This window comes from Drosophila yakuba, chromosome X, assembly GCF_016746365.2.
Source record: "Drosophila yakuba strain Tai18E2 chromosome X, Prin_Dyak_Tai18E2_2.1, whole genome shotgun sequence".
Taxonomy (NCBI): domain Eukaryota; kingdom Metazoa; phylum Arthropoda; class Insecta; order Diptera; family Drosophilidae; genus Drosophila; species Drosophila yakuba.
Genome location: NC_052526.2, coordinates 7,286,507 through 7,310,065, shown reverse-complemented (window position 1 = coordinate 7,310,065; position 23,559 = coordinate 7,286,507). Strand labels below are relative to the sequence as shown.

The window sequence follows — 23,559 nt, the reverse complement described above, 5'->3', positions numbered from 1 at the left end:
ACGTTTCCTATGATATAAATTGAAGTCTAACGCCGTTTATTTGTATTCGCATTTCAAATAAAATAGAAAAACGTGATGCATTGGTATAAGTGGCGTTCCAATCAGCGAAATACAAATTACCTGCATTTCGCATTTTTAGACAGAGAAAGTGTAGCTTTCTTTCTTGTACTTGAGTTTATTAAAATTATATTCTGATTCAGAGTTTAGTTATTCATTTAATGGCTTTTATTGAGTTCTTAATGAACAAAATATTTATATAAAATGGGATCGGGTTTCTAAATATTAAAATCTCTTCATTCGATTCTATACATATATTATTATTGATCTAATATGCATAAAGAAATTGGGACTGTGCGTAGGCCGATGAACCGCCATACCACTGATAGTACGGAGTACTTTGCGTTGTTGTTGATACCGTGGTGCTAGTCGAGATTGTTGGTTCAGTGACAACTCTGGTGGCAACCCTCGCCACAATGCACCCAGTGAACTGGAATACGATTCTTGATCCTGTGGTTATCAGCACATTGGTGACCTCCGCACAGTTTGGCTCTCCTGTTTCCGGATTCACGGCCAGGGCTGCCAATTCGAAATCGACTATTTGTCCATCCTCGTTGGTAACCTCCACAGTTACTGGTTTCACCTATAAGAAAAAGGGTTTTATTAATATATGCTGTTATAACTTTACATATATTACTTACAGCCGCCGGGTTAGTTGTTGTAGAAGCTACAGTGGTTGTTGTTGTCGTCGCTGGAGTATCCGTAGTTGTTGTGCTTGTTGAAGAATCTGTTGAAGAAGTTGTTGAAGAATCTGTTGAAGAATCTGTTGAAGATGTTGTGGAGGGTGTCGAAGTCGTTGTTGTGGAAATCGGGGTTGTTGTTTCTGTAGACGATTCGGCAGATGTAGTTGGATCATTTGTTGTCGTTGTAGAAGTAACTGCCGTAGTTGTTGTGAAAGATTCTGTTGTTGCTGGATCTTTTGTAGTGGTTGTGGAAGAAACCGTCGTGGTTGTTGTAGATGAAGAGCTCGGGTCGGTTGTCGTTGAAGATTCGGTTGTAGTCGTTGCAGGATTTGCTGTTGATGGTTCCGTGGATGTTGGTGACCCAGTAGTTGTTGTTGATGGTTCCGTTGATGTTGATGATCCAGTAGTTGTTGTTGGCAAAGTCGTTGTTGTCGTCAGATCTGTAGTTGTAGCAAGTTCTGTGGTTGTGGCTGACTCTGTGGTTGTTATTGGCTCTGTGGTTGTTTTGGGTTCTGTGATTGTTGTTGGCTCATTGGTTGTTGTGGACTCTGTGGTCGTAGTAGGCTCCGTGGTTGTTGTTTGCTCGGTCGTTGTAATAGGCTCTGTGGTTGTTGCAGGCTCTGTGGGATTACGTTGTTCTGTGGTTGTAGTTGGTTCTGTAGTACTAGCTTGTTGTGTGGTTGTTGTTGGCTCTGTGGTTGTGCTTTTAGCTGGATCTGCAGTTGTGCTTGTAGTAGGTTCTGTGGTTGTAATATCCTGTGTTGTTGATGCTGGTTGCTTGCTTGTTGCTGGTTCCGTTGCTGTTGTGAGTTCGGTGGTTGTTGTTATTATTTCTGTAGATGTTGATGCAGATTCAGTAGTTGTTGTTTTGGGTTTGCTTGTTGTTGTGGTTGTAAATGTCGCAGTTGTTGATGTTGAAGGTTCAGTTGTAGTCGTCGTTGTAGATGCCTCCGTTGTTGTGGTGGTGGTTGTAGTTATTTCGTAGCACGGCTTGGTGGTTGTAGTTTTTTCGTAGCATGGCTTGGTTGTTTCGGGCCGCCGTGTTGGATAGGACCAATAAGGAGGTCTATAACTGACTGGGGGATTCCTTGGTGGTGCTTGGGGCCGCTTAAATGCCCACACTGGATAAGGAAGCACATAATCTTGAACTGGCCCATACGATTCTGATGTCGGATATGCCTCGTAACGATCACTATTTTCGGGATTTCGGGGAATATTGGGTCGTGGAATAGGCGATGAATAAGTCGAAGGCTGCGATTGAGCAACTAAATAACTCCGGTGATTGAAATAGTAGCCGACATCAATAAGCTTTGTCCGTGGAGGCGACGTTTGGCAATAGTTGGGCTCCGTCAATTCAAATACTATGTAAAAGGAAAAACAGCACATTATTTAACAATTTTATAAGAATCCTAGGTAAAAAGTAAAATGTATGATTCTTACATTCTTGGCCACTGAATATCATCTTCAGATTGTAATCGTTAAAGTCACAAATGCTCTCAAAGCTGCGAAAACAATGTCCACTTTTTCCACAAACTCGGGGGCCACAGGGTCGTTGGTTATAGCTCGGAATATTACCGGGATCTGGAAATCTCAGATAATCGTCCCTATGTCCTTGGGACGAGCTCAATGCTGTAAGCAGGAAAGTAGTAATAGCAAACGCTCTAAACATTTTAATGGTCGGCGTGTAACTGATGACTTCACCCTACCCTTCGACAACTATTTATACGACCGACTTGTTCTTTCCAAAAGTTAAATCTCTGCAGAAACAACAATGACTACAAACAAGACCCGCAGACGGCGTCTGTCTATCGTAATTATACGTGCCAGAGCAACATTTCCATTGTAAGTACCGCTAGAAATCCAAAAAAAAAAGGTGCATTTATAAAAAACACCTTCTCGAATTTTCTTTCTTTGGTCTCGTCTCAGTTGCCTGGCCGTGGCTCAGATATTGAGTCCCCCCTATTTTTTGCATCGCAGTACAATGAAGCATTTGTAAATCGAAAACCCAGCAATCTTCAGTACAAAACACTGCTTAGCATGAACCACATTTGCAGAGCGTATGATGCTTTAGCAACGTGCACTGCTTGTGCCAAAAGCTCTGTAAGCAGTGAAGCAGTGGAATCAACGTTTTTGGTGGAAAAACTCGATGAGACCATACAGCATGGTTTTTTGGCAAAATGCTTTTGTTTGTTATTCTGATTTTTGGCCGACACAATAAGTTCTGCTAACTGTTGTTACTAAAACAAGCACTTATTTCATAAAAAATAACTTAAAAGTTTCTTTCCAAACTACAAAAAGAGCTAGATTTTGAATTTTGTTCAACAAAAGACTTTAAAAATATGTAGTTTATTGCCGCTGTTTTTTTTTTTCATGAAATATTTAAAAGAAATGTAATTTTACCAAGCACCCCTGTATAACAGTTTTCGGCAAGCAGTGCGGCGTGAACTGCTTAACCATTTGAATCCTTCGCGTCGGTTTTCCTAGCATCGTTCTCGATTTTTGTATTCACTTGCCAACCGGTTGCTGTGGCGAACACAACGGTCGCGGGTTCCGAAGTCCGCCCTCAATTTTTTTTTGTTTCAAGTGTTGCGATTTTTGGCGCGTAATTCGGCAATTCGTTTGTGTTTGGGAGGCGCCTACAACGGAGTCGTAAACTTCGATCGCAAAAAAACATAGTCGAGGTAAAGAGAGAGAACATTAAATTACATTTAATTGCGCGCCTTATTCGGCAAATTTGCTTAATTCGTGCGGCTTTTCGTTGTGTGAATATTGTTTATTTTACGCGCCACGCATATTGCCCATACGCCATGGGTTCCGTTGGAAAAACAGGCATCCTGTCATGTCCGAAAATCTCACGCAAATACCAATGCTCAAACACACACACACAACACACAACTTAGGAGCGTATTTATTTTGGGGGCTGAAATGAAAACGGAATATAAAAAGGAGAACGTCACTGCAAGTAAATGATTTATTCAGGAATCGCATAAATGTATACCCCACTCGTTTGCGTTTCTTTTTTTTTTTTGTATGTCAAAGGCATTCCGCCTGGGGATTTATCAATCTGGTCGGCAATCCTTTGGCTATGCTCTAAAATAGTCCCTTTTTCCCATTCGCATTTCACATTGCGCATCCGCCGCGTTGGCCGTTTCGTTTGCTTGCGATTTTATGGTGCGGTTTCTGATTCAATTAGCAATGCGCTGAATACCATCCTTGTGTCACACACATATGAATGTATGTGTATCTGTTTGTTTTGTTACTACCAGGCTTAAGGCTTAAGGCTTAAGGCCAAGAGCCAAGACAAATTCGCCCATGACTGTGCGCAATGTGTGGCAGCAAACAATTGCAATATAGCTGCCCCAAAGTGTGCAATAAGTTATGCACGAAGCGAAGCCAGCTGATTTATGTGCTGCCATTGCGAGAACTTCGACGGTCTTCAGTTCAGTTCAGTTCAGTTCAGTTCGGTTAAGTTCCGTTTCCATTTCAATTTCCACCCCACAACAGCCAAGTTTCAAGACTCATTCAAAGCCGGCTTTCCGGCAAATGTCCCCCGTCTGTCTGCGTAAATTGTGTCGAATTTAACATGTTCATCATGGGCATTGCAACCATCGCACAATGCAATCGCAATGTTGGGATATTTGGATTAATCTACTAGCTTTCAAAATTATTGGTATTATTTGCAAAATTAAATTAAATGCATAAGTAAAATCTTAGTAAAACATTAAAATTTAGTGGTATTATTTGCAAAATTAAATTGCATAAGTAAAATCTTAGTAAAACTTTAAAAATTAGTGGCATTATTTACAAAATTGAATTGCATAAGTAAATAAGTAAAAACTTAGTGAAACTCTAAAAATTAGTGGTATTATTTGCAAAATTAAATTGCATAAGTAGGAATTGCATAAAATGTTCACCATGTCTTATTACATGTTATTTTTAAATTTCTTAAATTCCGGCACTCTTTAATTCCGTAGTGCACGTGGCTTCCCTTTATTTGACCTCATTTTTAACCTCCATTTTCTCGTTGTTATTTAAATATTCCTCTTGAAGGATCGGCGCCGATTGCAATACCAAATGCTGCTAAACGAGGGCTCATTAGTTGGTGGCCATGTTGACACGCCGACATGTGCGGGGGCTTTGCAAAGGGGTCAAAGGGCATTTGGATGGAGGCATGAAAATGGGGGGGGGGGGCACTTGTGTACATGACAGCTGACTACGCAGAGCCAAAGGAGTCGCGTCCAACCGCAAATACATTGATGACAGGTGCTTCATTAAAGTGTGTAAAGTGTCGACACGGACCGCTAAAATGTGAGCTGATGTTTTGGCTTAACCAGTGTAAAACACCGCATTGGACAGGCCAATTAAAACGGGAGACTCATAGTTAATTAAAAAATGTCAAAAGGTTAGCAAATGTACCTGCTCAATTAAGGCTGCAATGGGAAAACATAATTAAATATATACATTTGCAGGAATTATTCACTTTGGACTTTTCAACTTAGAAATAAATGTTTTACATAAACTGCGTGCTACTTTCCTTCTCAACATGGCCACAAAGAGCAAGTTGAATCAATAGCTTATTGTAAAATTAGAATAAAGGACTGTCTTGTAGGTCAAGGTCTGGACTAAATATGGTTACTTTTGTTATCCCACACAAAGATTTTGCATCTGAATTCCACTCGGAGCTTGTCATTCGATGAGCCTGCAAATAAGTTATGACTGATTCTGGCCAAGCACAAGCCCCAAAACCAGTTTGCATATGCTTTGTTCAGTTGCGGTCCGTTTCGAAATAGGACCTCTATAACTCACCCACTCTACAAACCAATTTTCCAGCCTTTTTTTCCGACTTTTCCCCGCTCCACTCGATACTCGGTATTCGGTACCAGTAGCTCTTAAAGTGGCCCACTGACCGTTCGTCTAATGAGGCGTCTGTCTGGTTCCCAGTTTCTGTTTCTCTGTCTGTTTTCCCGTTTTTGGGGGGGAGGTTGGAAAATGAGAGTGCTGGGGAAATGGGATCTCAAGTGTCGCCATTTGCTTGTTTTTCGCCACTTTTACAACATAATTTGGGGGGTCAGCGACGTCCGGATCATGGTTTATGATTCCACATTGAAGTTACTTGCGCCACTATATTCTCTTGAGCATTTTATTGCAGCCGACTTCTGGGCGAATATTAAATTTTTATATTGCCCCCGGAACAGTAGGCAACTGAAACCAACAGTATAAAGATATCAAGAAAAAAGAAACACGGAAAAGTGGCAGTGGCAGTGGCCGAAAAAAAAAAAAAGTACATGGAAATTGGATTCCATTTTCATGGGCAGTGAAACTGCGTTTGGCCACTGTGTTTCTATGGCCTTTTTTTTGGACTTGTCTTTTTTTTTTCTTGTTTTGGGGCTTGCAAATGCTTGCTTACAAATTAAATGTACCAAATTTCGTAATTGAGCGCCTTATGTATTTTTAATTTATTTTCCTTGTGACGCTCCTTGTGCTGTCAGTTGTGCTTTTGATTAATTTTGCAAACAAACATATTCAATGGAAACTGGCTCTGTCCTTGTTTTCTCTCTCCTCTTTTTTCCACGTCCATTAGCCGTGGACAGTCAAATAAGTTAATACCGTGTGCCATGAGCATTGACTGATTCCCCCATCAACGCCTATTAATAACCAATATTCGCTGAGCTGGATAAACAAAGCCATTCGCATTCGCTTTCGGCTAATGTTACAGCGGGCAGTTGAAAATTTAAACTAACAACTGACGAAATGTTATCAGCGATCTATTTATATGAGCGCCAATTTTGTGTAACAGATTAAATTGTTTAGCTTAATTTAAATAGAAATCTGTGATATGAAATGTCATAAAAATAACTTGTTAAATACCAAAAGATATATATTGATGAAGTGATTGATTCATAACTAATAATTAAAACATACTCTAAAATGAAAAAATAATAAAACAAGAGAGAACGCTATAGTCGAGTTCCCCGACTATCTGATACCCGTTACTCAGCTAGTGTAAGTGCGAAGGACAGTTTTTGGCGGTTTGTGGGCGTTAGAGTGGGCGTGGCAAAAAGTTTTTTGGCGAAAAATTAGAAATTTACAAGACTAATACAAAAATGAAAAAATATCAAAACATTTTTCAAAAGTGTGGGCGTGGCAGCTTTGGGCGGTTTGTGGGCGTAAGAGTGGGCGTGGCAAAAAGATTTTTTGCAAGTCGATAGAAATTTTCAAGACCAATACAAAAATGAAAAAATATTAAAACATTTTTCAAAAGTGTGGGCGTGGCAGTTTTGGGCGGTTTGTGGGCGTTAGAGTGGGCGTGGCAAAAAATTTTTTTTGCAAATCGATAGAAATTTACCATACCAATACAAAAATGAAAAAATATCAAAACATTTTTCAAAAGTGTGGGCGTCGCAGTTATGGGCGGTTTGTGGGCGTTAGAGTGGGCGTGGCAACATGAATCGACAAACTTGCGCTGCGTCTATGTCTCTGGAGTCTGTGTGCTTAGTCTCAACTTTCTAGCTTTTGTAGTTCCTGAGATCTCGACGTTCATACGGACAGACAGACGGACAGACGGACAGACGGACAGACGGACAGACGGACAGACGGACGGACAGACGGACATGGCCAAATCGACTCGGCTATTGATCCTGATCAAGAATATATATACTTTATATGGTCGGAAACGCTTCCTTCTGCCTGTTACATACTTTTCAACGAATCTAGTATACCCTTTTACTCTACGAGTAACGGGTATAATCAATTAAATTCAAATTATTCAAACACTAGCGCACTTATAACTGATAGCTGTTGAATTAATACATATTTATTGATAAACATTTACATGAACATTTAACAATAAATTATCTTTCTTTCTAATCCACACTCTTGCATAAAAATACTTGGTTATTCCATAGACATATAAAAGTTATTTAAAAGGCAAATAGCTCGTTGGTTTTATTAATGCTTCATTTGTCTTTCTCTCATTTCCCTTGTGTTGCTATCTAAAAATACTCAAAAGAAAAAAAAGTTTGAGTAAAGAAAGCCCAGTAGACAGAAAATAAACTTAAAACAGTCTGAATAAACTTAAGAGTTTCCTAACTTGAGGTACAACAGCATATAAGCCTTTTAAACGGAATAACTTTTGTTTTCAAAAGTTAAAAGGTAAAATACAGAACATAATTAAAGAAATGGAAACCTGTATAAATATCTCTCCAGCGGGCCATTAATAAAAACGTGTGCTTAACGCAGCTTAATTCTCATTAATCGTCAGGTGGCTAATTAATTGAAATCTATGAATATTGGATGCGAGCTGTCAGTAAAGTGGAAAAGCTGGTCGAGATTCCCGCAATAAATTAAACCGCAAAATAGGGAGCCTGTTTACACCCATTTGATAGAATCCAAATTTATACCGTATCGCTTATTTCAATCAATATTTGATTGAATTTGCCCAGTTTGTTTGGCTTCCGGCAGAGACCTTAATACCACCAGATTTCTGGGCCAAGTTCAGGTACTCGCAAATGAAATCCAATAAAAATAACCAACACATTTTTCTCATCCCGTTAAGTGTGATCTGATTTTGGCGCGATTTTCGGTTGAATTATAAACAACTCTGCTGGCTAAGCGTTGTATATATGGCCAATATATGTATGTTCGATTGTAAATTGGGGATGGGTTGGTGGGCATGGGTAATGTTGTAAGCCGATTTCACGGCCATAAATATCAATTCGAGCAGCGCGGCGGCCAGAAAGAATTATTCGAAAAAAATGGTATGAAAATAAAAATAAAAAAAGAGATGAAATTCAAGAGGGGCGATATTTGATTTATGCGGCAGTGGGCGTGGCAGCGCGGCATCTAAGTAAAATATTTGCTCGCTACTAAACCACCACAAATCTTGTTTCGATTTAAACTTATTAGAAGCGAAGCTGTGATTTATTGGACTCAGGCGACCATCAAATACTTTGCACTCGATTTGCCACAAATTCAAAGCAAACTGGCAAAAAAAACCTGAGCTACAATGGCATATTTGGCATACCAAATTTTATAATTAGAAAAATGAGTGTAAGAAAAGCACTCTTCCTTAAACCAAACACTTAATATGGCACAAAGATTTAGTATTAATAGATTTATGATTAATATCAATACGAATGAGTATCATTTTCGATGGACTCACCACCAACTTAGACCTGCTAGTATGTAAATCCGCTCAAGTGCTGCCATTGCGTAGCAGCTTCTTCGACTTAATCTCCTTCCTGCGATTTCCTTTATATTTTCCCTTATTTTTCCGCCGCTGCCAAGTATCTTCGTGGGCTCTGTGCAAATTTTGATTTATGCGAGCTGCCAGGGAATGTCAATAATTGGCTTAGGATGCTGTGACTGCCATCTGCTATCGGCCATCAAAACTTCGGACGCCTTTCGATTTTCTGGGCAGCTGTCTTTCAAGTTTCACTTCAGCGTTTTTCTGCGGCAATGGCGCCGCAATTGAACCAAAAAACAAAAAAAAAATGAAAAATAATAATAAAAACTGAAAAAAAAGAGTTCATTCAATTGTGCTGGATATTTTCGCCTGCTCAGCACTTTTCGCACTCTCCCCATCGGCGGTGCAAAGTTTTAATGAGCAAAGCAAAAACACGAGCTGCCTGCGAAAATCCAAAAAAAAAAAAAAAAACAACATCGCTGGCTAGGTAAATCAAATCAAATAAATGAAATTTTACAAATTATTTTACACAAAATATGCGCAAGTTGTGAAATGTTTATGCCTTGACTTGAGGTGGGGAGGTGGCAAAATTATCATTCTGCACAACGACAGCATTAATATATACAAAAAGCAGCAAAGCAAAAAAAAAAAAAACATTTATGTTGAACTGATAAGTCCAGCAATTTATCGTTGAAGAAAGAAACACCTGTAAATTTTCTTGCACACGTACATATAAGCTAAACAGACCACAGTAAAGTGCATTTGATATACGATAACAATATATAATCTTCATGCCAGTCTGTCATTTTTTTATAATTTAGCCTCTAATAGCTAATAACATCTTTAATTTAATGACCAATTCTTAAATCATTAAATAGCAAATTGCAAAAATAAACAAAGTGTTGACAGGCTGGGCGACCCAAATTAAATGTTTAACATTTAATTAAACAGATTTGCCCCACCAAACTTTTGCCTGCCCTCGAAGGCAGAAAAATAACAAAAATAAAATACAAATAATGTCAAAAAATAAAATGCTAGCTGTTGGGCACAAAAATCTGAGCCAAGTTAAGACAATTTGAATATAAATGGCTGTTTTAGCCGGGGCGGTTGTCCTTGTTGTTTGGCATGCCAAGTGCTGCCTGGGGCATTTGTTAATTTCCGTTTCCGTTTTCCCGCCAAAAGTGGGGGATCCTTCCATGAACAGCCCCAGAATCCAGACCCTCACCTACACCCATTGTGGCCCCTATTGTTTCGACCCTTCCGCCAACGATTTCCGACCCGCTTTTAATGCCGCTTTATTGTCAAAAGATAAGAACGGGCACAAAAGCGGGAAAAACTGCTTAAAAAATTCTATTAAGCCGCAGCGCAAAATTATACGGCCAGCAAACAATGGCAAACACCTGTTCGCGTGTGTGGGGCAAGAGGCGCTGATAACTGCCGCCCACATTGCAGCACCAAAAAAAAATAGCAGCAAACCAACCGCACTTCACATGGAAAAAATCTAATGATAATACTTGAAAGAGTCACTAAAAAGATTATCACTAAACTCATTTATGGCTACATCATTTTGGTTGCATTCGACTTTTGTCTCTGGGAAAGCAGGAAACACTCTTGAATTTATTTTATTAAAAAGAGCAGAAACTTGAATTTATGCTATTAAGAAGTGCAGAAACTTTTCTTTTAAAGTTCCTTAAGTTTCTTTTCCTTAGCTGATGATCATCTCGATCTTGGAGGTACTACTTTTTTTCAGTGCCTTTGAAAAATCAAGATCCAGATGCGATCGACTCAATTTGTTTATGTGCTGTACTGATTGCTTTATTGTGGCTAAATTGAACACTCTACATATTGCTGTGGTCAAAATGATTATTTCGTTTGCTGTTGTCTTCGGTTGTCTGCAGTTGTTCTGTTGTAGTTTTTCTAGACTTTCTAGTGGGTTGTTCATTGCTGTTGGCGATCGATAGTTGTCCTCTTTTAATTAGGGGCTCTAAAAAAGGGAGTTATATATTAATATATATAAAATCTTTAGATTTTAAGAGTTTTTAGATTCTAATATTGGTTGGCATTCTACTTACAGGAGTTGCGGTTGTTGCTGCTGCGGTTGTTGCTGCTGCAGTTGTTGCTGCTGCGGTTGTTGCTGCAGTTGTTGTTGCTGCAGTTGTTGTTGCTGCTTTGGTTGTTGCTGCAGTGGTTGTTGCTGCAGTGGTTGTTGCTGCGGTGGTTGTTGCTGCAGTGGTTGTTGCTGCGGTGGTTGTTGCTGCGGTGGTTGTTGCTGCGGTGGTTGTTGCTGCGGTGGTTGTTGCTGCGGTGGTTGTTGCTGCTGTAGTAGTTGCCGCTGTGGTTGTTGTCGCTGTGGTGGGGTATGCAGGATATCTACTAGTTGTTGTGGTGCCTGTAGTGGCCGACGTCGTAGTCGAGCCGGTAGATGGCGCACTGGTGGTGCCAGCGTAGTTATAAACGGCGGCATAGGCTGGCACAGGCTTGGCATAAACGGGATAGGACGAGAGCGGCGAGGGATACTTGGCAGGGGGCGGGGCATAAGCAGCCGGCGCGGCGGGATACGAGACGGAATAGGAGGGAGAAGCGACTGGATACGGACCCGGAGCCTCAGCCACCGCCTTGGCGCCATAAGGTCCACTGGCAGCGGCATAGGCGAACGAGTTCTGGCCAGACGATGAGGAATACCGAACGGGGGCATAATCCTGAACCGGCTTGGGCTGATAGCCAGGAGCAGGGGCTGGGGAACCGTACGATTGGCCAGGATACGAGGGACAGTAGCTCAGGTCGGTTTGGATAAGTTCTGCAAAAGGATAAGAGAAGAGAAGGTAAAGAGAATCAATTAAATGAAATTATGGATTATGGATTGAGAAGCGTACCCTTCTTGCCGGCGAACAGCAGTTTCAAGTTCTGCGCATCCAGGCGGCACTTGCTCGAGAATGGATGGTAGCTGTAGCCATCGGTGGCGCAGACAGCATAGCCACCTGGCGGGCACACAGCATCGTAGTTCACATCCGCAAAGATGTAGTCCAGTTCAGAGCCCGAATATTCGCCATACCAATCGTAGTCGCCTTGAACACCGACGACGGCAGCCAGGACGAAAGTCAGGAGCAGAGCCAAGGAGCTGGACTGAGAACTTGGGTGTTGCATGTTGCCGATTGAACTGATGTCGCTGACCATGGAGATTCCCGCTTTTATGGGTCAGCGACTCGACTCGAGAAATGGAGTCTAGAACGTGCATGTGATTACGGTCTTTACATCACTTTCGAGCATTTTTTTTTTTTTTTTGTAGTTTTATGTTTAAGACCCCGTCTCCCCGGCGTTTATCACTGCGGAACGTGCGAGCGAAGAGCGGTGACATTATGACATAGTAATATGGCATTACCTAACAAAAAAATCGTTGTCTTTGCCGCAGCTTAAACTCTCCAACTAGCACTTTAAACTCGACCAACTGGCGCCAGATTGTGGGTAAAGTGGGTAACTGGATTAATGTCGATAGAACCTGACCCAACTAATCAAGTGGCATTTCTCCACCACTACAACGTTGTAGTAGATACACAAAAACATAAATACTTTTTTAAATATATCTTACATTATCCCTTTTCTTTTAATCAAAAAGTTCCTTATGTTTCCTTATTTTTTCCACAAGCCAAATGACTTACAAACAAACTAAGCCAGCAGCATTAAATCAGTTTTCTGGTAAAATTCTATGTAATAAACTAATATAATTACAGTTATTCAACTTTAAATACGAGTGGGGTAACCATGTGATACTATTTTATACGCAAAACAAATAACAAGTGTAAGCCCTGGTGTAAACTTGCACCCAATCTCGTACTTTGCTCCTGACCATTCATAAAAGTTAAGTGCACTTGCATATAGTTGCGGACATGTGCAGAAAATTATATTGCAAAGGCGGTTTGCCTTAAATTCACTTTTATGTGCCATGCCTTTTTACGAGCTGAGAAGCCAGAAATTTTCACACCACACCGTGTGCGGCTAATTGTAAAATGCATTTTATATGAAATATAAATTCTCTTACACTTTGTAAAGAATTTCATATCAATCCTAAGTCGATGCCAATTTCGTCTAAAGAAACGGCAGAGAAACCGCATCAAATATTTATACTTTTTATACTCGCTTGCCATGCAGGACATCAGCTATGCAGGAATAAATTTTATGAAAGTTTGCGGAGATAGATATTTTACATGAATCTAGAATTGAAGTGAAGCGAAGTGTTCGCCAAAGTTGAATCTTAAAGGTTACTGCGTAGTAATAATAAAGTTGCATTGCAATCGCATCAAATGCTTTTAACTACACTTTCAAAGTGAAACGAACACCTATGCTGAAAATTAGTTTTCAAGTCGTCTCATAGTAAACATTGTTTGAAATTGATGATACGAGTTTAAAGTTAAATGGATCAGTTTTAGGTGAAATACACTTTTATAGGACCTCAATTAGAAGTTGTTAACATTATTTATCTTATATTATATACATTTTCTTTATTAATAAAATACAATTAAAATTTTTGAAACACCCAGTTGTGTTAAAATCCGTTTACAAAGTTTGAAATTCTTAAGAATTTGTGGCTCCCTTCTGTGCGCGCCACGCCCTCCTGCAAAACTGTTATACACGCCCACGACAAGCAATTCACAAAGGCATTGAAGCAGTGCGCCGACAACTTGTTGATGGCAAGCAGTGTTTTGGAAAGCAGTATTTCTGCACGCAAAAAAAAGCCTTACATTAGGCAAATATTATTAATTACAATTTAGTGCTTTTTTTCCTGCATATGTATGCGTTCTCAAAAATTGTTTTGTTTTCTTGATTACTTAAATATAAGTTAATATATAATTTTCAATGCATTGTACAAAGAGTCCTATTTTTCTCGTATTTTTTCATAAATTTTCGTTCAGTGTGCAGTGGGTGGATGGGCGGGAAAATGGGGAAAATATGAGGGCATCGCCAGCAACATCGGCTGGTGATTTTTGCCGGATGCCGTACCATTTGCCTGCGGTACGCGGAGCAGAGCGGTGCGAAAATCGCAGTGAAGCGGCCAATTTTGAATACCGATAACAGAAGGCCGTGTTTTTTGTCCGTGTTTCTAAAATATATATATTTTTTTTTGTGTTTTGTTGCTGTACGTGACGAGCGGTGAACTGAAACAGAATCAATTGTTTAAGTTTGCAATGAATGAATGGCTGTGGCAAACAATTGAATGAATTCAATTGCCACAAGAGCTCCATGTAAGTGATCTGTTGGCATCTGTTTTTTGCGTAAATTCTCGACAATTATTATGCGAGTATTAGGTGCAAATATTTTCGAAACATATTTCAACAAATATACTCGTACATAGTTCAGTAAATCATTTGCATAATTTGTGCGCCGCATGAGACTTAATTTTCGACCGTTTAATTAAGTAAACAATTGAATTAAATATTTGCGCACACAGTGCAAATAAATAATTCGATTTCGAGCCCCTAAATGCGAAAAGTTTTTTTGCGCTACACAGGGCAAATAAGGCAGTGATTGGCAGGAAATAAGGAAATAAGGAAATGAGTGTTATAATTCGCAAGGTTGGCAACTTTTATGCTCAGTAGATTGAAATTCCGGATGATTCGTGGCCAGTGTGGCGTGTGTAATTGCATTTGGTGACCCAGACGATGTGGATGAAGTAATTTGTTATTATAATTGATCCGACTAGAATGGCCGAATAATGTGGCATTATTTCGCATGTCCGCTTTCATTTCGTTTGTGTGTGTATTTGTGTGTGTGTGTGGGTGTTGGTTTGCGTGGCATTTCCGTTTCCGGCCTGCAAATGGCGCTAGCATCATTAACCGCATTGACGGCTTTTGTCCTCCGCCTCTATTAATTTCATTTTTCTTCTTTTTTTTGTGTTTTTTTTTTTGCTAGCCTGCTAGACAAAACAATTCATCATCAATATTCAGCATGTGTACATATAATTATTGCTCTGGCAGCTTTTAGCGACCACCCCCATTGATTGGCCATTTGTATCTTTTGCAGCGGGCGGTCTTGTCGCCAAAAAAACAAAAGAAAAGAAACACAAGTCCTTTTTCTTACCCCCACCCATTGTTGACAATAAATTTCAATTTCGTGCATAATTTATGCAAGCAAACGTTTTCCAATTATTTGTGTTTTATGAATGCTTCAAAATGAGCGCCATCCCCATTCCTATGGCTTCTCTTCATCCCCAAGTATTCAGCATCAAAAAACTATGCAAAACAAAACAATTTGCCAAAAATGTTGCAGATGCTTGCGTATTTCTTGGAGGGCTTCCTCAGTTTTGTGGGGTGAATATCTTGGTTACACAGTGCGCTCCAGATTTTCTTGTTACTTCGCTGTTAAAACAAAAGGGCAGAGGAATAATTTGCAGCTGAGCAAAGCAGTTTATTTAATGCAATATTGATTTTAACTGGCTGTAGCAAAAGCGTAGTAAAAATACTAGTAAACAAGAAAACGTTGTCTAGTTCTTAGTGGCACATTTTTGGCACACTTGCTTTCAAAAGTCTTATTTTGGTAATAGCGAAAAATAATTGAAAAAAAGTGTCATATATTTTACGGCTTCTAAGCAATAAATAAATAAATATTTGATTACGACTTCTAAGCACAATATAAAAGAATATTTAATTACTACTTCTAGGCAACAAATAAAAGAATACCTAATTACTTATGCCAGTAGAAGAAGAAAGCCATAATTATTTTACTAAAAGCCTGTTACATAGAGCATTTTTGTTTTGCCGCTATTATGTTGCTACTATTTTTCTATATGTAACCAGCATGACAAACAGAATATGTTGAATAGGCACAGAGTTCTGTGCCACTTCAAGTGTATTTTGCCTCAAAGCGTACACTGCAATACATTTAATTCAAAGCAGGGCGACTGTTGTAAATGCAATTAATGTTCATTAGTGCTTCAAGACGGCCATTTGAATTGATGGCCAACAAAGGGCGCTCCTGTCCTTGGTCCTGCCAACGTCCTGGTCCTAGTCCTAGTCCTGGTTCCGCTTACCTGCCGCTAATTGCCTGGCCAAGACACTTGCAAAAATAAATAACATGCAAGAATGTTTAGCCAGGTATGGCGATATCCATCATGGCAAACTGTCCCAGTTTGGTGCAGTAAATTAATGGCGCAAATTAAAGTTTCGTCCTAAGAGCGTGGAAAATCATCTTACTCTGTATATATGTATACTCGTATACACGTATCCTGCATGCCAGCTTTTCCACTGCTTGAGCAGGCTTCTGTGGAAACTCAATCAAGTGAAATGAGTTTTGATTAAAAATATAACCAGGTTAGGCTAGAACTTTGCAGCTCATCTCGCCTTTTGGGCCACGTCTGAGTGTGCGAGTGTGTGAGTGAGAGTGTGTGAGTGTGTGAGTGTGCGAGTGTGCGTGCGATCGAAGTGCATTTCATTTGAGTTTTTGCCCCGTGGCATTTGCTTTGTCTCTCTGTGCGACGAAATGCAATTAAGTTTGCCCAACCACGGTTGCAGAAATAGCGACACAGTTAAGCAACGCCATTAATTAGACAATAAACTGATTTACAGCATATGTGCTCACAGCAGCACACAGGTGGCTTGTTGGTGTGCGTGTGGGTGTGGGTCACAGGACCTAAGGGAGCTCATGCCCCATGTGGATATGCCATTTCCTTGGGCACCAGTTCCCCGCGGAAAGGACCCCCTCACAAATTTCAAACCCAACTTGGGCAACTCTTTGAAGCCTAACCAAAATTAGAAATGCACACACGAATGGACAGCCGCCAGCGACTCGAATTCCCTTCGCTATGGCTAAAAACAGCAAAAAAATAATATTTTAATATATCTTAACATAAAATAGTTAACAACTAACTCATATGTAACTCTTAACGTGTGCAATACTTTTATTAAAGTTTTTAAATTACCTCTGATTGATTTTTAGCACGTATTACAACGTTTCAAAAGTTATTGCAACTTCAAACCAATACTTCTGTTATATTTTTTCAGTGCATTCAGTCCATGCTAAGAGTTAACCACATTGAACAGCACACGATGGCGACATCCTCTTCAGATTCGGATAATTTGGATGCGGGATCGCAGGCCCAAACGCAGGATAATCTGCGCATATTCTTAAAGCATTTGTATGCCGAGTGCGTGTTTCGATACCAGAATGTCACATACGATACGGACGACCCATCATTCTCACTTGGCCCAGCAACAGGTGAGTGGCGGCCAACAGGCGTATACGTGATTTGCCACATGGCCTCGTGCACACAGCAAAAGCGAATAAATACAAGAGGCATAAAGAGAAGAGGAGAATTAAATTAAATTACAGCTCAACTGATTTCATTTCAAAGAGATGTATTTAGATATATACAAAATTATTGGCTTACTTCTTGAGGATGCTAATTTAAGCATGGGTTTTCGTTTCCATGCAAATCATTGAAATTTCAAGACAAATTGATAAATTTCAAGACAAATTGATAAATTTCAAGACAAATTGATAAATTTCAAGACAACTTGATAAATTTCTAAACAAATTCCATTATTCCATTCCATATTTTTACTACATAAAGTGCCCAACGTTTATAAATTATGAGATAAATAATAAGTAACTTTAGTTTAAAGTGCCATATTAACATACCTTATAAAGTAAATCCATTTTAATGGCACTTGTCGCCGTGCACAGACTACGATTCCGATTTGCCGGAGAACTTCAGTCCGGTGCCGCGATATCTGGAGAATGCCGCGATGAACGAGGGCGTTATTGACATGCGGAACGTGGACGAGGAGCTGGCGGAGAAGGAGGAGCTGATGGCCACCGTCGTCAGTGCCACGATGGCCACAAATCAGAATGAGAACCGACTCTTTTGCCCCCTGAACTTTGACGGATATCTCTGCTGGCCAAGGACTCCGGCCGGCACCGTACTAAGTCAATATTGTCCCGATTTCGTCGAAGGATTCAACAGAAAATTTCTGGCCCACAAGACGTGAGTTAAATGCCCAATATTATGCACGAATATTACGCCCTCAAGGATTGGATAGATTTTCATTCCGCTCAGAGTTTCGCATGGTCAAATAAATTTCGCAATTCGCAGTATTCACTTGAACATAAACGTGGACATAGCCAGCTTTATTTAACATTTACTTTAATGTGTACTGTGTGTCATAAACGACAATGTTTATTTACGAGTGATACAAACAGAGAAACTCTTATAAAATTTACATTAGAGTTTATTGTACAAACAGGGAAACACTTATTGAATTTACATTAGAGTTTATTATACAAAAACTCTTATAAAATTTACATTACAGTTTATTGTACAAACAGGGAAACACTTATTGAATTTACATTAGAGTTTATTATACAAAAACTCTTATAAAATTTACATTAGAGTGTATTACATAAATGCGCAGCACATTTATGCACATAAGCAAACAAAAAAAGTTAGTAATGTAAGGAAATTAAAATCCTTCTTCAGCGTTTCTTTAGCAGAGATAATCTTCCTAAGTGTACTGCAGCTGCACTTTGAAACTTGCACTATATGTTTCTTTTATGTTATTTAATGGATAGTATTCATACCACTTTACGCACCAGCTGAGCTCAGCTGCCTCTAGCTAAAGTTGGCTAACTTGTGCCATTGTCAGGCGTGTTTTCTTTCCTTTCTTTTTTTTGGGTATAAAAAAAACAACACAATTGGGACACAATTATCGTAGTAAGCATTTCGCATTCATAGATGTCTGGAGAACGGCTCGTGGTACCGCCATCCGGTGAGCAATCAGACCTGGTCCAATTACACCAACTGCGTGGACTACGAGGACCTGGAGGTAAGTGCTCCGGCGGGTGGGGTGCTGGCATGGGCATTAATCAAGAAAGTTGCCACTGCAGTTTCGCCAGTTCATCAACGAGCTGTACGTGAAGGGGTACGCCCTCTCTCTGCTGGCCCTGCTCATATCGATTATTATTTTCTTGGGCTTCAAGTAAGTGTTTGTCGTCGCCTTACCTTTGGGAAACTAATGTGCGGATATCCCTTTCCGTTCCCATCCAGATCCTTGCGCTGCACCCGCATCCGCATCCATGTGCACCTGTTCGCCTCGCTGGCCTGCACCTGTGTGGCCTGGATATTGTGGTACCGTCTGGTGGTGGAGCGTTCCGAAACCATAGCCGAGAATCCGGTAAGATGCACTGCAAACAAATTTATAAGCCAGTACACATTGGCTTAACACTTTTTAGCTCTGGTGCATTGGCCTGCATCTGGTGGTGCACTACTTCATGCTGGTCAACTATTTCTGGATGTTTTGCGAGGGTCTGCACCTGCACCTGGTGCTCGTTGTGGTAAGTTATATTCGCATCTGGCATTGCCATGCAAATCTGTGTAATTGCCCAGCAGCAGCAGCAAGTCTGCATTCTTTATGAGCGACTTCTGTGCATGACAGTTGTGGATATCCTGACTATCCGCTGACTTGGCAATGCGCTGCAACCCCCAGCAATTTGTCTGAGAGCAAAATTGCGGCGTTTGGCCAACTGCTTGCCGTCTGCGTCAAGTTGAGATGTCAGGAATGTCCGTCCAAGTACTGACTTATCCCCACACATCCTTCCATCTACTTGCCAGGTCTTTGTGAAGGATACGATTGTGATGCGCTGGTTTATCGTCATCAGCTGGTTCCTGCCGATTCCCATAGCCATCGTCTATGGACTGGCCAGGCACTTCAGCAGTCCGGACAATAAACAGTGAGTCCACCATTGCCAATGGCTACCACATTTTTGCCCAATCACTTTCGAGTCATAAACATTTGATTTAATGTTGCAATGCCGTTAACTACACTTGCATTTTTGCATAGTTACATTTGATTTCACATTCTTGCAGCTGCTGGATAACGGACAGTCTCTACTTGTGGATCTTCTCGGTGCCCATAACTCTGTCGCTGCTGGCCAGTTTCAGTAATATTCACCATTTCATTCCAAGCACACATATATATTGTTGTTAAACTGTATGCATTTCATTAAAACAGTTTTTCTGATCAACGTGCTGCGTGTGATCGTGAGGAAGCTACATCCGCAGTCCGCGCAACCGGCACCGCTGGCCATCCGGAAGGCGGTACGGGCCACCATTATCCTGGTGCCGCTCTTCGGACTCCAGCACTTCCTGCTGCCCTACCGTCCGGATGCCGGCACCCAGCTGGATCACTTCTATCAGATGCTATCCGTGGTGCTGGTCAGCCTGCAGGGCTTTGTGGTCTCCTTTCTGTTTTGCTTTGCCAACCACGATGTCACCTTCGCCATTCGCACGCTGCTGAACAAGTGGCTGCCCAGTTTGGTGACTCCGCCGCCGGCCGGGAGTAATACTGGACAGATGGCCACGACCACGCCCAGCCGAGAGTTGGGCGTTTAAGGCGTATCGCACGAGGGTCGATCGAAACATTGACCGCATCGCCGAGCAAAGATTTTGATGCGCTGTCTCTGCTATACTCGTATCTGTGCTCCTTATTCCCTGATGATAACATATTTGTTTTGAACACTTTTTTTTTTTATTTATTAGCCAGGGTTATTCAGCCCGAAATGCATTTACAAAATGAAAGTTCTAGTCATATGAATTATCCATTAAAGAGAAATAGTTTGCTTTAAAAAGTGCTTACCAGAGAACTGCAAGAGTGACATTTTTCGCCACCATAATCACACTTAACAAATGTATATATTATATTATTTGCTTTGTTAAGCAGGGTACTCACCCCTTTCCTCAAGCTCTTTCCACGTCAGAGCTGAGAGATGGTTGTAGCTCCTGGAAAATAAACAGCTAGCTCAGGCACTTCTTCCAGTAGGTCGAAATCACATTGTAGATAGCCTCTGCTGCCACAAAAAATCACTGCACCACTCACTCACATTTAGTATTTTTTTTTTGAAAAACATCGAAAAAGTGGTTTGCTTATGTAGGACTTTTGAGAAGCGCAGAGAAGGGCACCTATATTTTGGTATTTTTTAGTATTAAGTATTTAGTATTATTTAGTATTTAGTATTATTTAGTTTTTATTACTTATTATTATTCATTATTTCCTTTTAATGTAACGTAATACTTTCAACTATCTTAGTTATAATTGTTTAGCGGTGTGCCGGTGGCTTGCTGCAGTTCTCTGGTGCTTACTCCCTAGGAAAAATCTTCTGAGCGCTTAATTTCAAACTTTTTACTCTTTTGAGAAATTATATAAAGCATATTCTTAAGCATTAACAAACCAAAATATATATAAAATCTAAGCTTGAACCTGGAAAAAAAGAAACTATGTATGCCATATATATTGTTATTTAAATTTATATCTCGGGATTTGCCATCCACACATTTAGGTTTCACAGCTATCCCTAGCAAACTAACTATGTCATATCCAGAGAAATTGCGGGAAACAAATGCCAAGAATTTACACAGAAATTTCCCCCGATGATTTTAGTGCAAAATCATATGCGTTTCATTTTATGATACAAAATATATTCAAATCCTGAAAGGATTTGAAAAGATACGCAGAATTTAGCATACGTACCCTTGTACCTAAGGAACCTAATGCCCTTAATAATAATATTTAATAATGTTAAGAAAACAAAAATATATATGTGCATTGTTTGGACGTTTAATGTAGCTGACAGATATTAATAATATTTATTCAACTTAACCAAGCACACTTACATACGTAGCGAATAAATCATGTTAACTGCAAAGAAATCGTTTGATTGCCAAATATAATACTTGGAATAAAAACAACTTGGTTTTTTGGTAAATTTTTCATTCAATTTTATTTCATTTTTTTGCGGATTTTCTCTTGTCATATTTTTTTATTTTTATTTTGTATACCATTGCTTGCCGGCTTTTTGTTGTTTGGTTTTAGTTTTTGTTATCAAGTTTCGTTTGGATTTCGTTTTAAAATTGTTGTTTTTGTTTTTGGTTTTTTGTTTATGAAAGAGCAAAAGAGCGTAGAACAAAACTAATACATACAATAAAATACAAATATAATAATAATTTACATACATTCATATAATTTATATGTACGAGTATAGTAAAATTTACGTTTTCATCTTATCGCTTTGGTTTTTCAATATAAGTTATATAATAATATGCATCTAAATTTGTGTCACCTCGTTATCATTTCCTTCACTGTGTGAGTGTAAGTGTGAGTGTGTGTAAGTGTGATGGGTTCGTTTTGTTTCTGTGTTAGTTAGATATATTTGTGGTAAATACATACAAATATGCGCCTATCCATTTAGATGTATTAGAGGCCTGCAGGAATCCACTGCGAATTAAATCACTAAGATTTATGAGAAAATTATACAATAATTACGAAAATTTGTTGGGCTGAAGAATTCGCGTTTGCTTTATGAATTCTTGATCGAAAAAACTTTATTATGATGCAGGCCTCCAATATATTTTACGTTTGTTGTATGCATGACATTAAGTTAGAGCATTTCGTTAGCTGATGGGCGGTTTTCGGGTTTTTGGGTTTTCGGGTTTGGATTGTGTGACTTGGAGGGTGTACAAATCAATTGAAATAGTTCTACTCAGGGTCTACGAATACAATATCGAAATGTGAGTAAGTAAGCATATTTAAAAGTAAGGTAAGTACATGGGTATGCGGTATATGGTTAACTAATTGGATAAGTACGATCGCAGGGTAATGCATAAATAGGTGCTGGCCCATGGATTTGCACGAAAAAGTATATTAATATTTTGTACGATACGCTATAGACAATAATAATTAGCATACACAATCAAATGGATAATAATTAATTAAGTTTGAAGTTGAGTTATGACTTTTTAATTGCATTTTTATAATTATTTTGATTTGTGATCTTCTCTTCTTGCTCACACACACACACATATGTAGTTGGCTTACATATATGTATATAACGGTTATCGATTTTTCTTATGCACAAAATTGATTTAAATATTCTTGCGATTTTTGTTTTTTTTTTTTTTACTTATTTACTTAGTTTGGTTTGGGCGCGTTCCGTCTGACAAAGCGGCTACGTATATTTTCTTGTCTTCTCCTTATTGTTTTTCTTCTTATTTGTTTAAACTAACTGTTTGAATGTTGCAAGCAATTCAACATTCAACACTGATTACCGTGTTTTCTGCCTCAGGCGACCATTGAATTTTATTGAAATTTCTGGCATATTAACGCTCTTTGGCTTTTTCGCTTACTTCTGTAGTTTTGCATAATCTGTCGCACGTTTTATCATTGCTTACACACTAAATTGAAGTTTCATATTTGCTAACTTGCATGCTGAATCTCGTCTTAGATTAGATTTTGGTATCGATGAAATCGCCTTAAGTGTCTAGATTTTAGTGTATATCAATAAAAATGTTGGAAGTTGATTTTCGGGTGTAGCTTCGGGAGGCGTTTCAAAATCGCTTTACATTCATTCACTTTCGGGTATTTGTTTGGAATTTTTGTTTGTTACCTTTGGAGTTGCCGTTCTATACGATATTCTAGGCTCAAATTCATTTTCATTTTGGTGTTGCTCTGTTACGGTTTTCGATTCTGTTTTCGGGGGCTAAATATTTCATATTTCATATTTTCGCTATCCTGGCCATACAAGTAGACGACATGTACATCTATATATATATATATATATAAATAAATATGTATTTGTTGTGTTTAATTTTTAAAT

The 23,559-nt window shown here is 39.4% G+C and overlaps 3 protein-coding genes across 4 annotated transcripts; 1 reads left to right on the top strand and 2 right to left on the bottom strand.

The window, feature by feature from the left end:
- Window positions 1–202: 202 nt before the first annotated feature.
- On the bottom strand, window positions 203–2,446 carry LOC6524548 (mucin-5AC). The gene is made up of 3 exons (XM_002100369.3): window positions 2,181–2,446; window positions 699–2,101; window positions 203–640 (listed from the first exon to the last, which is right to left on the bottom strand). Exons 1-3 carry the CDS (start codon window positions 2,407–2,409, stop codon window positions 326–328), a joined length of 1,947 nt encoding a protein of 648 aa, XP_002100405.2. The 5' UTR covers window positions 2,410–2,446; the 3' UTR covers window positions 203–325.
- An 807-nt stretch (window positions 2,447–3,253) lies between these two features.
- Window positions 3,254–22,587, top strand: LOC6524547 (calcitonin gene-related peptide type 1 receptor). 2 transcript variants are annotated; one of them, XM_015190266.3, is made up of 10 exons: window positions 3,254–3,421; window positions 16,917–17,130; window positions 17,599–17,899; window positions 18,647–18,737; window positions 18,799–18,890; window positions 18,959–19,085; window positions 19,144–19,245; window positions 19,523–19,641; window positions 19,778–19,851; window positions 19,923–22,587. In XM_015190266.3, the coding sequence occupies exons 2-10, from the start codon at window positions 16,929–16,931 to the stop codon at window positions 20,300–20,302; spliced, it is 1,488 nt and encodes a 495-aa protein (XP_015045752.1). In that variant the 5' UTR covers window positions 3,254–3,421; window positions 16,917–16,928; the 3' UTR covers window positions 20,303–22,587. The 2 variants fall into 2 exon arrangements, with proteins under 2 accessions (XP_015045752.1, XP_002100404.2); XM_002100368.4 differs by lacking the exon at window positions 3,254–3,421 and adding an exon at window positions 13,934–14,162.
- On the bottom strand, window positions 10,719–12,109 carry LOC26535068 (spore coat protein SP96). The gene is made up of 3 exons (XM_015190267.3): window positions 11,799–12,109; window positions 10,998–11,722; window positions 10,719–10,909 (listed from the first exon to the last, which is right to left on the bottom strand). Exons 1-3 carry the CDS (start codon window positions 12,097–12,099, stop codon window positions 10,901–10,903), a joined length of 1,035 nt encoding a protein of 344 aa, XP_015045753.2. The 5' UTR covers window positions 12,100–12,109; the 3' UTR covers window positions 10,719–10,900.
- Window positions 22,588–23,559: the final 972 nt, after the last annotated feature.

Coding starts and splice junctions, on each gene's coding strand:
- LOC6524548 (XM_002100369.3), bottom strand. CDS start 2,409: ATGTTTAGAGCGTTTGCTATTACTACTTTCCTGCTTACAGCATTGAGC. Junction 2,102..2,180: donor GATATTCAGTGGCCAAGAAT/GTAAGAATCATA, acceptor CCTTTTACATAG/TATTTGAATTGACGGAGCCC. Junction 641..698: donor CAACAACTAACCCGGCGGCT/GTAAGTAATATA, acceptor TTTTTCTTATAG/GTGAAACCAGTAACTGTGGA.
- LOC26535068 (XM_015190267.3), bottom strand. CDS start 12,099: ATGGTCAGCGACATCAGTTCAATCGGCAACATGCAACACCCAAGTTCT. Junction 11,723..11,798: donor GCTGTTCGCCGGCAAGAAGG/GTACGCTTCTCA, acceptor ATCCTTTTGCAG/AACTTATCCAAACCGACCTG.
- LOC6524547 (XM_015190266.3), top strand. CDS start 16,929: ATGCTAAGAGTTAACCACATTGAACAGCACACGATGGCGACATCCTCT. Junction 17,900..18,646: donor AAATTTCTGGCCCACAAGAC/GTGAGTTAAATG, acceptor TCGCATTCATAG/ATGTCTGGAGAACGGCTCGT. Junction 18,891..18,958: donor ATTATTTTCTTGGGCTTCAA/GTAAGTGTTTGT, acceptor GTTCCCATCCAG/ATCCTTGCGCTGCACCCGCA.